The sequence below is a fragment of the Leptopilina heterotoma genome, unplaced genomic scaffold (assembly GCF_015476425.1).
Source record: "Leptopilina heterotoma isolate Lh14 unplaced genomic scaffold, ASM1547642v1 Lhet_51, whole genome shotgun sequence".
In the NCBI taxonomy this organism is placed as follows: Eukaryota; Metazoa; Arthropoda; class Insecta; order Hymenoptera; family Figitidae; genus Leptopilina; species Leptopilina heterotoma.
In genome coordinates, this window is record NW_025111110.1 from 4,335,302 (window position 1) to 4,348,545 (window position 13,244).

Sequence of the window (13,244 nt, forward strand, 5' to 3'; positions counted from 1 at the left end):
TTCATTGAACAATTTGAAATAAAGAAGAGAGAGAGAAAAAAAAATGAATTTTCACTCAATTTTATTTACTCTCATTATCATTACAAGTGAATTAACATTTTCTTCAATTATTTCTAGAATACAGAAAATTTTACCAAATTATTCATTAAATTTTTCCACAATTAATTTCACGAATAAAAATAAAAATAATATTGTTGGGGAAAAAAAAATTCTCGACACACATTTTGACAATAAATTCATGTCGTTAAATACCAGTGATGTTTCTGATTTTCCTCAAGGATTTAGTGATATTGAAGTCAGGAATACAAATGATTTGAAGATTAACGAGAAATTGGCAAGAAACGAAGAGAATTTAAAGGAAAATTTCGATGAATTTATGAATGTGACTGGTAAACAAAGGAATTTTACATCAGTTAGAGAAAATATTGTTTCTAATGAAACTCTTCGAGAATTATTATTAGAGACGATTAAATATTGTTTGAAATGTCTTCATGAATTAGCATTATCGCAAAATTTATCCGATTTTGTAAAATCGCTTAAAGAGGAAAATTTTTTAATTGAACAATTTTTAGAGAACAAAAATTTAGAGGAAGAAAATATTTAAAGGAAAAATATTTAGCAGAAGGAGAAAATTTTTTTCCAAAAGGAAAAGTTTTACTGTGCGCAAAGAAATTTTTCTTCTAAATCTGTAAAATTCTACCCAAACAAATATTTTATTTCTCGAATTAAATCCTTTTTGAGAAATCTTGTTAGAAATTTGAATTCGGTGAAAAAAATTTAAATTTGCAAAATTCTAACCAAAAAAATACTTATTTCTTGAATTAAATCCATTTTACAAAATCTCATGAATTTAAATTCTACAAAAAAATATCTAATTGACAAAAAAAAAGTAATGAGACAAAGGAAACAATAAAAGAAAATCTTGAGGATAAAAATGTCACTTCTTGAAAAAAATCCAATATCATAAAAATAATGGGAAAAAAAATCTCGAAAAGCATTTTCCCGAAGGTTCCCAGCACTCGAAGCACAATAGTCATCAGCGTTCGCCAAAAATTTATGATGATTCTTTAACGACGACAATGCCTTTGGAAATCGTATCCGATCTCGATATAAATACAACAAATGCCAATGGAATACAAAAGGATTCTAAAAGTTCCTTGACAGAAGTTCATGGTCTTGAGAAGCTCGTGAAAAAAAAAATTCATACGTGACACGAACACGAGATAAAAGAACAATTCCCAATGATGCACAACTGCGAATGAATTTCAATAATTTGCAAATTCTCCAATTTTTCCCACAACAATAAAATGTGAAACGTTCAAGTTTTAATAAAGACAAAATAATCGGAAGAAGAAGACAGATTGTGACTACCGAATTTTTTAGAACAAAAGAATTTAAACTATTTTCCATATTAGAACTTGACTATTGTCAAATAATTTTTATTTAATAAACAATTAAATATTTGCATTAAACCATGTAACGTAAGTTTTATTTGACATAAAATTCATTTAATAAAATTCCCATTTAACAAAAAATTTAGTTGACGTGAATTTCACTTGACATAAAAATAACTTGATACTTGATAAAAATTTAATTCAATTTATATTCAATATCAATTCATTTGACGTAGAATTTGTGTCATTTGACACAAAATTCATTTAGTGTCATTTAACATACAATTCGTGTCATTTGACATACAATTCATTTGATGTAAATTTTATTTTAACCTAAAATTCATTTTTCATAAATTTCATTTGGCGTAAAATTTATTCGACATAAATTTTATTTAACGTAAATTTTATTTGACATTAAGTTCATTTGACATAAAAGTCATTTAACGTAAAATTCACTTAACACAATTTTTATTTGACAAAAAAATTAAATGGCTTGAATTTCACTTGACAAAAAATCCATTTGACCTAAATTTTACTTCATACAAATTTCATTTGACATGATGTTCATTTGACATAAAAGTCATTTAACATAAAATTCACTTAACACAATTTTTATTTAACAAAAAAATTACGTGGCATAAATTTCACTCGACATAAAATTCATTTGACCTAAATTTTATTTGCCATAAAATTCACTTTACATAGTTTTTATTTGACATAAAAATATCGGCTCGAATTTTAAAAGTAAGCAATCAGATATTTTCAAGAGAATTATGTTTGGCTAATTTTAAAATTCGCGCTTATATTTTTAAGTAAAATAAAATCTATGTTAAATGAATTTTATGTCAAATGAGAATGTATGTTAAATGAATTTATGTCAAATGAAATTTAGGTCAAATGATTTTTGTACTAAATTTAATTTATGTGAAATGGATTTTTTTATTTATATATTTTTTTATTTTTTATTTATATCTAATGAATTTTAAGTCAAATAACGTTTATGTCAAATAAATTTTATGTTAATTAAAATTTGTGGCAAGTTATTTTTATAACAAATGAAATTTATGTCAAGTGATATTTATGCCACGTAATTTTTTTGTTAAATAAAAATTGTGTTAAGTGAATTTTATGTTAAATGAATTTTATGTCAATCGATTTTTATGTCAAATGAATTTTACGTGCAATAAAATTAAATATGAATATTTTTTAAAAACAAAGAAAAAAATTGTTTATAAATTATATTTGTCAACTAGAAAATTTAATTGAAAATGAAACTGAAAATTTTTAAATTTTTAGAAAGGAAAGGAAAAAATTTTATTGAACAAAATGTTCTGTGAAATTTATTTACGAATATCTTTAATTGTAAAATTATTCGAAAACAATAATTTCTTTTTTAAATATTTAAAATATTTATTTATAATTATTTTTCCGTGGGAATTAAAATTCTTCAAAACATTCAAATTCAAACCTTTTTGAAATTAATCAACTTTAAAAATATTGTTATAAAACATAAAGAAAACAATTACTTCGAGTCTTCGACTCGGAGTGATCGATTTCTTCATGTTTTATAATAATTAAAGAAGATTGAGTGTTAAAATAATTATTTTATATTATAAGAATATTTTTACTGTAACTTCTTCAAAATTATTTTTATATTCTATTATTATCTAAAATTTAAATTAAAATTCATTTTCAAATCAATTTTTATTAGAAAATTCTACGCGAATTCAATTATTTAAATATTAAAGTATTTATTGAATAATTGAATATTTCTTAAAATTTAATTCTTAAACAGAATTTTATTAACAAATTTTTAAATAATTATTGAATTCTTTTGACGAATTTTAATAAAATTTTTTAGAATAGTTACATTTTTCAAGGATTTCGATTAAAATTGTATTAAAAATAATTGAAATTCTACAACGCTTTTAAATAAAAATTTATTTTAAAATCAAGTTTTACTAGAAAATTCTACGAGAATTCAATTATTTAAATACAAAAATAAATAATTTATTGAACAATAATTGAATGTTTCTTAAAATTAGGAATTTTATTATTTATGAAAATAATGGAATTTCAGTAAAATTTTTATTATTTATGAAAAATATTAAATGTTTGCGTATAATTTTATTAAAATTGTTTTTAAATAATCGAATTCTTTTGGGTATTTTTATTAAAATAGTAGATGTTGAAAATCATTGAAATGAGAAAAAGTTTTGAAAATAATTGAATTTTGAAGAAGAATTTTTTTTAATTTATAAAGATAATAATTGGTATTTTATCGAGATATTTTTGTAAATTTTGAACATATAATTGAATTTTGTGTTAAGAATTTGATTACTTTTGAAAATAATTGACTTTCTGCAATTATTTGTATCTTCTTTAAAATTCAAATTTTGTAGTGTTTTTAACGAAAATTCTTCTGTAAATTAATTATTTTTAATAATTAATTAAATATGTAGATTGACAAATTTAACTGATTTTAGAAGATTTGGAATTATTAAATTTTTTCAAAAATCTAAGTTCATTAAAATTTCTAATTAAATTCATTCAACAATGAAATTTTATAAAATTTCAAATTGAAACCGTTTGAAGGTCATTTATTTATGAAAATTGGTATTGGCAACTCTTTTAAAATTGAATTAATTTTGAAATATTTATGTAAAATTATTCATTAAATAATTTTTGTCAGAAATTGAAAAAATTGAAGGTTTTGTATTAGAATTCGTGGTAACTTTATAGTTTATGAGTCAACAAAAAAGACACAATAATTCAGAATTTTCTTATGAACTTTAAAAATTTAATTTTTTTCAGTACTTTTAATAAAAATTCTTGACTTTTCCCTGAATTCCCTACGTCAGAATATATGATTATTATAATTATAATAATATTAAAATTATATATTCCAATTAGTATTTAATTTTTATAAAAAAAAATTTTAAGTAAACATTTTTACGTTTTATTATTTTTAAAATTGCTATTTTTATTGAAAAGAGTGTGTGAGAAATCAGCCGCGCGTGTAGGTGCGCTAATTGATGCTAGTAATAATTATTATAATACAATAATAATTGTAATATAGTAGTAATAATTATTCTTTCAAAGTTAAAAGAAATAAACTATGCGCAATTGAATAAATAATAATAATTATTAAAAGACAGTATAATTATAATTAATTTAAATAATATTTGCATCGAATGATACTATTTATTTGTTTACAAACAAATAGTAATTATACGAAATTATTGTACTAGTCATACATTTTTTTTCAAATATTCGAATCATAGATAAAGCAGCAAAAAAGGTTTTAAAATTAGCGTTTTTTGTTCTATGCCATCATTAAGTTTGCAGTGTATAAACATATATGTACATGTAATATGAAATTATATGCTTTGAAATATCTCATTATACTCACATAGTTCCACGAGAAACTGTCATATTTAATCCATTAAGGACAAGATTTGCTTTTCCATAATATTTCCGTGCATTTCTAACGACAATTGCTTCCTGAGAAGTCATTTTCATAAAAATTGGATCCTCAGTCGAGGGAATTTGATCTACAACAGAAAACATTTTTATATTAAAAAAAAATATTTTTCTTTTTGCAAAAAATAAACATTGTTTGTTTTTGCTTTATACTTACATGCAAATAATAAATTAATTTAATACAAACAAATTACAAAAATTATCAAATTAAAGAATGAAAAAAATAATAATTGTAAATTAAAAATAATTAAATATGATAGAAGTTTTTCTATCGTTTTATTATCGTTACTTATTCTTATTTTTTATAGTTTATTTACAAGAAACTAAAAAAAAGGGGGAGGAAGTTCTATAAATTTTTATAAGAAAAAAATTATTAAATTTATATTTCTTTATTGAATTATAGTAATTTATGAGTTTTTAAAAAATATAAATTACAAATTTAACAATTATTTAGTTGTAAATATTTTATTGTTTATTAATTAAAAATTAGTTGGTTATAAACTAGTTAATTAACTGGTTAAAATTAGTTAATTAATAACTAATTTTTTTATTTAAAAATTGTAATTTTTGTTTACTACTAATCATAATTTATAATTTATATAAACAAATTTCATAAATGGTAAATAAAAATTCTTTAATTATTAAAAATACAATATAATTATTAACTCTAGAGGCTAAATGTTAAATATAATTTGTTTGAAAATTTCAATAGGGCGATTTCGAAAGTTGTATTCAAATAATTATGAAATTTTCTAATTTTTTTCCAAGAAGTTCAATCGATCTAGACACCTCGTAATTACATATTATTTATAAAGAAAAATGCCAAAGGTTATTTTGTAAAAAAAAACACACCCCTTTTATTAAAATCGAACATTCTCTCCACAAGTTACTACTAATATACCCAAAGAAAAAAAAAAGAATTAAAAAAAAATTTTTTTTTACCAATCTTTTAAATTAAAGTATTACGTTTATTAACTTGTCATTTATAAATTGCTACTGTGTAAACAAGTATCGTGAATGTCATTTATTATGGAAAATAGATGAAAAATTGATCATTCGAAAAGAATTTATAGCATTTGGAAAATTTATTTCGTGATTTTTGTCTGTTTTTTCTTTTTTTTCTTCTTTTTTTTGCAAAGAAACACATATTTCTTAAATAAACAACTTTTTTTTTGATAATAATGCAGGAAAATATTGAATATTAGCAAAAAAAAAGAGAAAAAAATTCAAGAATTATCGTTAATGATGCGTAATTTAAATTGAATCATTAATAAATTATACTTGAACTTTTATATTATATGAGAAATCAAGAGGGAATTGCAAAAAGACATTTATGCAAAAATTTCCATGAGTAAGCAGATAGTTTTGACATGCAACATATTTAGTGGAAAATAACGAGAAAAGTTTTCGGACCAATAAAGAAATGATTCAGAAAAAAATTACAAGTGGTGGGGGGGGGGGGTAAAAAGATTTTTAAAAAATTATTTTTGCAATAATTAAATTCTGATTTACAGATTTTTCACTTTCGACTGCCAAAAAAAAAAAGAATTAAAAATAATACAAATTTTAAAATAATGCAAAAATTAAAAAACAATACAACCATAAATCATAAAATAATAAAAATAATACAATCAACAAATATTTAAATTTTAAAGCATTACAATTAGTACAATATTATCAAATTCAAATAACAAATAATGCAATTAATTTTGCATTTAAAAATATGTGAATATTTCCAAAATCATAAACTGACATAAATATTCCGATCAAGTTTTGTATTATTATTATTATTATTAATTTATCAACGTTGGGGGCCAATAATAATTTTTCAGTGACCATTTCCTATTGGAAATTATTATTATTATTGCATTTTTTATTTAATCACGCGTGTATCGAATTTAATTAATGAGATCTATCAAGATTTTCAAGAAATACAATTGACATCGAGCAAATGCATAAATTAACACTTGTCAATTTAGTTTGTGAAAAAAAAAAATTGAAAAATAGCACAACCGCTTTTTTGTTGATAATTAACAAAAGTGATTATATACTTTTGACTCAATTAAACGGAAAAGTGTAATTTCAAAAAAAGCTCTTAAACACTTTTTTATTCTCTCAATTCTGAGCAATTTATTTAAGATCAACATTTTTTTATTTAATTATTTATGGTGAGGAAAATTTTTAATTGTAATAAAAAAAAGTGTTTAATGGTAACAAAAAAAAAGTCGTAACTAAAAGTAAAATCGTATAACAGAAAAAAAGTTTTAATACCACTGAAAAAAAATTTTTATTTAATTTATACAATATTGATTACTTGTCTATAAGCTAATAAATATTTACTTGAATCAAAAAACTTTTATTTAAATAAAATTAATTTTATTTGCATCCATACTTTCACGATTTGAAGCAAGTTTATTGAATTACAAAATAATTTGTTCAATAATTTAATTTTTCTTTTATTATTTATTATTATTAGGTATTATTATTATTATTATTATTATTATTATTATTATTATTATAATTATTATTATTATTATTATTATTATTATTATTATTATTTTTTTTATTTTATTATTACTTTTATTATTATTTCTATTATTATTGTTATTATTTTTATTATTATTATTATTATTATTTTGAAAAAAATTAAAAACTCTTCTCACAAATAAACTAAAGTTTAAAAAAATATTTATTGGTAAAAAAAATTATTTTTAAATTGAAATCTAATATTATTTTGACAAATATGTTTATTTGTGGATTATTGTCTGTCGAGAAATATAGGTCAGGGTTATGCACTGTGCCTATGAGATTCATCTCTAGGTGTATACCTAGGGACAGAAAAAAAAACTGACAAGTGGCAGACTGATTTACCGTTATAAAGGAACCGCTTGATTATAAAACATACTATACCACATTCCACTATGAGCATCAGGGGAAACCATAATTCTAGCTCTAGGTCAATGTTCTTTATAATCTTGCATTATATGCGTCTCTCTTTTGTATATCAAAATTATCTACTTGTCCATAATTAAATTTTTAGATAAAAAGAAATCTAATTTAAAAATAGTATTTATATTTTTACACAAATTTTTTTTTTTTTTTTTTTTTTTGCTTTATTCATGGATATTAAAAGAATTATTGTCAATTTCTTACAATAATTAATTTTATAAATAATAAATAATTTTAAATATAATTAAAAATTTTAATAAATAATTTCAAATAATTTTAAATTTTTATAATTAATTTTACTAATTTTAAATCATTTTTTGAAAGAATTTAACTGAAATTTACAAAGTCAAAATTGTCTATTCTTCTAGTAAAAATTTGGAAAATTGTCAGTTTTCATGTTATAAACTTTAGTTTAGTAGATATTTTACAATTTTTTAAATTACAATCGACAAGATTTATGTTCAATTATCAGGAATTTACATACCTTAATAAATAAATAAGAATTAATTGAGTAGAATTAAAGACTTCTTTATTTATTTATTTATTTATTTATTTGAAGAAAATAAGAATTTTAATAAAATTCATATGTTTAATATAAAATTTAAATTGTTTATAATTTTTTTTCTAATTTTATTTCAATTAATTATAATTTTTACTTCAAAATTTTCAAATTAAAAAATTTTTGTTTCCTTGTCAAGAATTAATGTATTAAAATTGAGAAATTTTTTTGTAAATTTGTATTTTTTGTAAAATTTATAATTTTTATAAAATTTCCAACTTTTACAAAATATCTGTATCAGTAATACTTGAAAAATATAAAATGATCTCTCATTTTCCATTATATAATATACGTGAATTTCTTGTTTCTCTTAAATACAAGTTGTTGAAATATTGTAAAATATTAATAACTAGCAATAAGGCAATTTTCAAACTTTGTTGACAGTGATTAGTTTATATCGCTCTTTTACATTATCGTAGAATTCAAATTCTACTTTCTTTATAAATAAATTGAAAAATTCTCTTTTTCAATCGTGTATTTATTGCAATTTTTTGTTTTATTTTATTTTTTTTCTATTATTAACATTATAAAAAAATTTTATTTATTTACGTGTGCGAGTTTTTTTAAATAAAAATTTTGTTAACTTTGAAAAATATTTCTAAAAAAAAGAAAATAAAAGAATTATTTTACGATAATAATCCTCTTTGCCCCGAATAATAATCGTTTTACCCCAAAAGTTGTATTTACACCCCTATTTTTACACTACACCCCAAATTTACGATATTTAATAATAAAATGCACCCTCACTTTTTTTTAAATTGTAATTTTTATTATTAATTTTTATAATACACTGAAACGTTTACTGAAGTAGCACTTAGTAAATATTTTTCAAAACACAAACTGATCTCAACGCTCTGGTAAAACTGATTATAAACTGAGACACTGATACACAATTTTACCTCAGTTTACTTCATTTTAATGAATTTTAAACCGGTTTCAATGAAAAACAAGTAAAAAATTACCACTGTTTTTCTATCTTCACAAAACTAAATATAATCAAATATACCATAAATATTTATATTTGTAAAAAAAATATAAAAATTAATTACTTCTATTTATGTCATTGAAAGTTTGAATTAAAATTCATTTAAACTAGAAAAATGAAGAGAAAAATCCAAATTCGAATTTATAATCTCGATTTTTTTATTTTTAAACTTCAATTTTTTTCACTATTTTTTTTTTTTTTTTTTTTTTAAATAAAAAAATACTTTCAAAGTAAAATAGCAAAAAAAAAAAATAAAAAAAAATAAAATTGTTCGAAAAATTTATTAGATACCTTTACGTAAAACCATTATTTTCAACTAAGAAGAAAATTAATTGACAGTTTAGTACTCTTTACGAATTGTGAATAAATACTGAGAGTTGATTCCTCAGGTAAAGAAGACAATTCCTCGAATCATTATATATTATGACTTCATGCAAGCTCAATAGTTCACGTATTTGCAAATTTTTCATGATAATAATTTTTTGCAAATTCATTATAATATGATAGGCAATTTTCTTTTTTTTTTAAACTATTTTTATACGTTTTTGAACAATTTGATTTGTGAAGAAAATTTTTTTTTGATTAATTTATTTTTTTATTAGCATATTTTTAGCTAATATACTCTCTAAATTTGAATTTGTAAAAATATTTATATACTAATTTTAATTAGTGACTTTTTGCTTTTGAATTTGTCAATTTTAGTAATAAATTAGTAGAAATTAAATTAAAATTAATTTTTACTAATAAATTAGTAGAAATTAAATTAAAATTAATTTCTACTAATAAATTAGTAGAAATTAAATTAAAATTAGTTTATTCTAATGAATTAGTCAGAGAGCTGTTAGTATATTTTTTAGTTAACATATTTTTGTAATTACTTATTATAGTATATTTTTAGTTAATATCTTTTTGTTATTAGTACTTTTTTATAGTTAATACATTTTTGTTATTAGTATTTTTTTAATTAAGTACTTTTCCTATTAGTATATTTTTTAGTTAATATATTTTAGTTATTAATATATTTTTTAGTTAATATATTTTTGTTATTAATATAGTTTTTAGTTAATATATTTTTTAATTAATATATTTTTGTTATTAATGTATTTTTTAGTTTATATACTTTTGTCATTAGTATATTTTTTAGTTAATATATTTTTGTTATTAGTATATTTTTTAGTTAATATATTTTTGTTATTAGTATAAGTGGTTCATATTATTTTAATTTAAAAATTTTTTTTATTAGTTTTTTTTATAATTTTATAATTTTTTTTATTAGTTTTTTTATAATTTATTTTTTTATTAGTTTTTTTATTAACACATTTTTTTTTTTAATTAATAATTTTTTCAAAGAAAAATAATCCCCATCTATGGTTGATGATGAGGATTCCTATTTCGCGATCGCACGAGAAGAAAGTTCAAATTGAGAGGCGAAATCCAACGCGCAGGATAGAGACCTCCTATAAGATTACAGAATATAATTCGTTCGTGAAAGTCGAAAAGTTACGAGAATACCACTTTGAGTACAATTTCCGTAAAAACATTGTTTCTTACGCGAGTTATGACAACGTATAAAATAATTTTAATGAGAATCTCTTTTGTGATTGAAGGAGATAAAAAAAAAAATGTTTTCCTTCCTTTTTTCGAAAAATATACGCCAACGCAGAGAAATGTAAACATTTATTTTTCACATATATATGCAAAAAAAAAAATTTTTTTCAAATCAAAATATTTCAATTTGAAAAAAAAATTATTCTTAATAAAAAAAATACCTATACCTTAATTTTTAATATTAAAAAAGTTTTTCAGGAGATTAAATGAATTTTAATTTAATTACCTATATATTTTAATTTAATTTTCAAATTTTATTTCAAAATTCAAAAAATACTGTTATTTTTAAATTCACAGTAAACACAGTAAATTTTTTTTTTTGTAAAAATATTTTCATTATCATTATTTTTACTAGTTTTCAAGTACCGTCGTCAATTTAAAAAAAAGCAAAATTCTTTCTGAAAAAAAAAATTTTTAATCGTCAATTATTTTGAAACGTGTTAAAGAGCGTTTATTATTTTTTTTTGTCTAAATTAAGTAATTAATAATTGCCTTTTAAATATGCACTTATCTCGTAACAACAACACATTTAAAACTTAAAAGTATTATAAAAATGAATGAGTAGAAAAATTGTAACAATTACGTTTTACGATTTTTCTCCCGCAATCGCATCGCGTCTTCCCGGTGTAATTATATATAATTGAAAAGTCATTGCTCATTGTGTTGCATAAAATTGTTATGTTTCACCAAACATATATTATAAAATAGATCTTAAAAAAAAATTTACTAATGCATTTACTCTATGCAGAGTTTAAATACAATTTAGTGTCATTTTGTAGTTTAATATTTTTTTATTAAAATGAAAATAATATTAATTTTATTGACTAGTGTCAATAAAATATATTGTTCGTAAAAAATTAATAAAACATTATTTATAATGATAATAATAATAAAAATCATAATAAAAATAATATTATTATTTATTTATTAATTTTGTACAACAATTATTATTGCTCAGACTTTAAAAATATAGATAATTATCATTATTAATATTATTAAAGAAAAATCATTATTAATGTTATTTTATTATTATGTTATTATAAAATAATAATTTAAAATGAAATAGTATAAAAATTAAAAGTTATCACAAGAAGAGAAAGAAATTTTCACTAAAGTAAACAATTAAATTACGAAGAATATTATTTTCATTTGTTACTCGAGGAATATTTTTTTAACAATATAAAGTAGCGGCAATTTTTTTTTTTAATTTATAATGAAATAAATTTAAAAAATATATCTGAACATCGGTTTTTTACTAGTATCATTTTATTATTGAATTATAAATATATGCTAATTAAATAATTTATTTCAAATGATTATTCTCTATATTCAGTATTTTTCCATTTTCTTGTATTTTAAATTTTCCTATTTTTTCTATTTTTTCTATAGTTTTCTATTTTTTTACTTACGAGTTTTTTTTTATTTACTACTTTTTTTTTTATTATACAGCAAAAATTGTTTATTTATTTATTTCCTTAATCGACAAAAAGTCTTAAAATCCAAAAAATCAGTTTTTAGTTTTTAGTCTTATTTTTTATTTTTTTTCTATTTATATTTTCTTTTGCAATTTTTCTATTAATAGTAAAATATAATTTAAATATAAAAGTTAATTTGATTCGTGACAATAATCATCGACGATTCCCATTGAGAAACATAAATTTGAAATAAAAAGTACTTAAACTTTCAAAAATGGCATTTTTTTTTTGCCTAGATTAAGAAATTCGTTTAAACTTATGTAATTTCTTTTTGAATTGACGAAATTAGCATCTGTCTCTCTGTCTCTCTTTTTCTCTTTTTCTTTTCTATACAAGAGAGCCTAAATTTCTTTACATCGCGGACTTAGCTTTGGCACATTCTTTTTTTACTTTCCCTCGTAACTGAATCGAGGGCCTTTCCTTCAGTGATCCACTAGCACACTTCATTTCTTCTTTTTTTTATTCTTCAAGTTTCTAGGGACAAAACGCCACATAACGTTTATACCTCTCACAGAAGTCATTCAACTTTTTATTTCTCTTTCATTCTTTCTTTTTTTTTGAATCGAAACAATCAGTATATAATTAATTAAAAACTAATTATTCAATTATATGATATAATTATTTTTATATTATCACAAATATTCTATTTTATTTTTTTTTTTTTTATCATTTTAATTATCATCACTTTGAATTATATAACTAAAAACATGTTCAAATGAAAATTTTTTATTACAGTGAACGTAATTACTATGCTTTATAATGCTTATTAATACTCGATACACATTCGTTAA

At 20.1% G+C, this 13,244-nt stretch overlaps 2 protein-coding genes across 7 annotated transcripts in view; one reads left to right on the top strand and one right to left on the bottom strand.

The window, feature by feature from the left end:
• The window catches only part of LOC122507766 (nicotinamide/nicotinic acid mononucleotide adenylyltransferase 3), a 78,098-nt gene that overhangs the window by 35,289 nt on the left and 29,565 nt on the right, over positions 1-13,244 (top strand). The gene's annotated exons all lie outside the window — the stretch shown is intronic.
• LOC122507768 (ABC transporter G family member 20) overlaps positions 1-13,244 on the bottom strand; it is a 40,388-nt gene that overhangs the window by 14,552 nt on the left and 12,592 nt on the right. For 4 of the 6 annotated variants that reach the window (XM_043620661.1, XM_043620664.1, XM_043620663.1 and 1 more), the window contains exon 2: positions 4,807-4,948. In XM_043620661.1, coding sequence (XP_043476596.1) covers positions 4,807-4,948 — 142 coding nt within the window. Of the gene's footprint in view, positions 1-4,806; positions 4,949-9,132; positions 9,254-9,661; positions 9,766-13,244 lie in introns of those variants that run through there. The other 2 variants (XM_043620665.1, XM_043620666.1) reach the window with 2 other exon arrangements.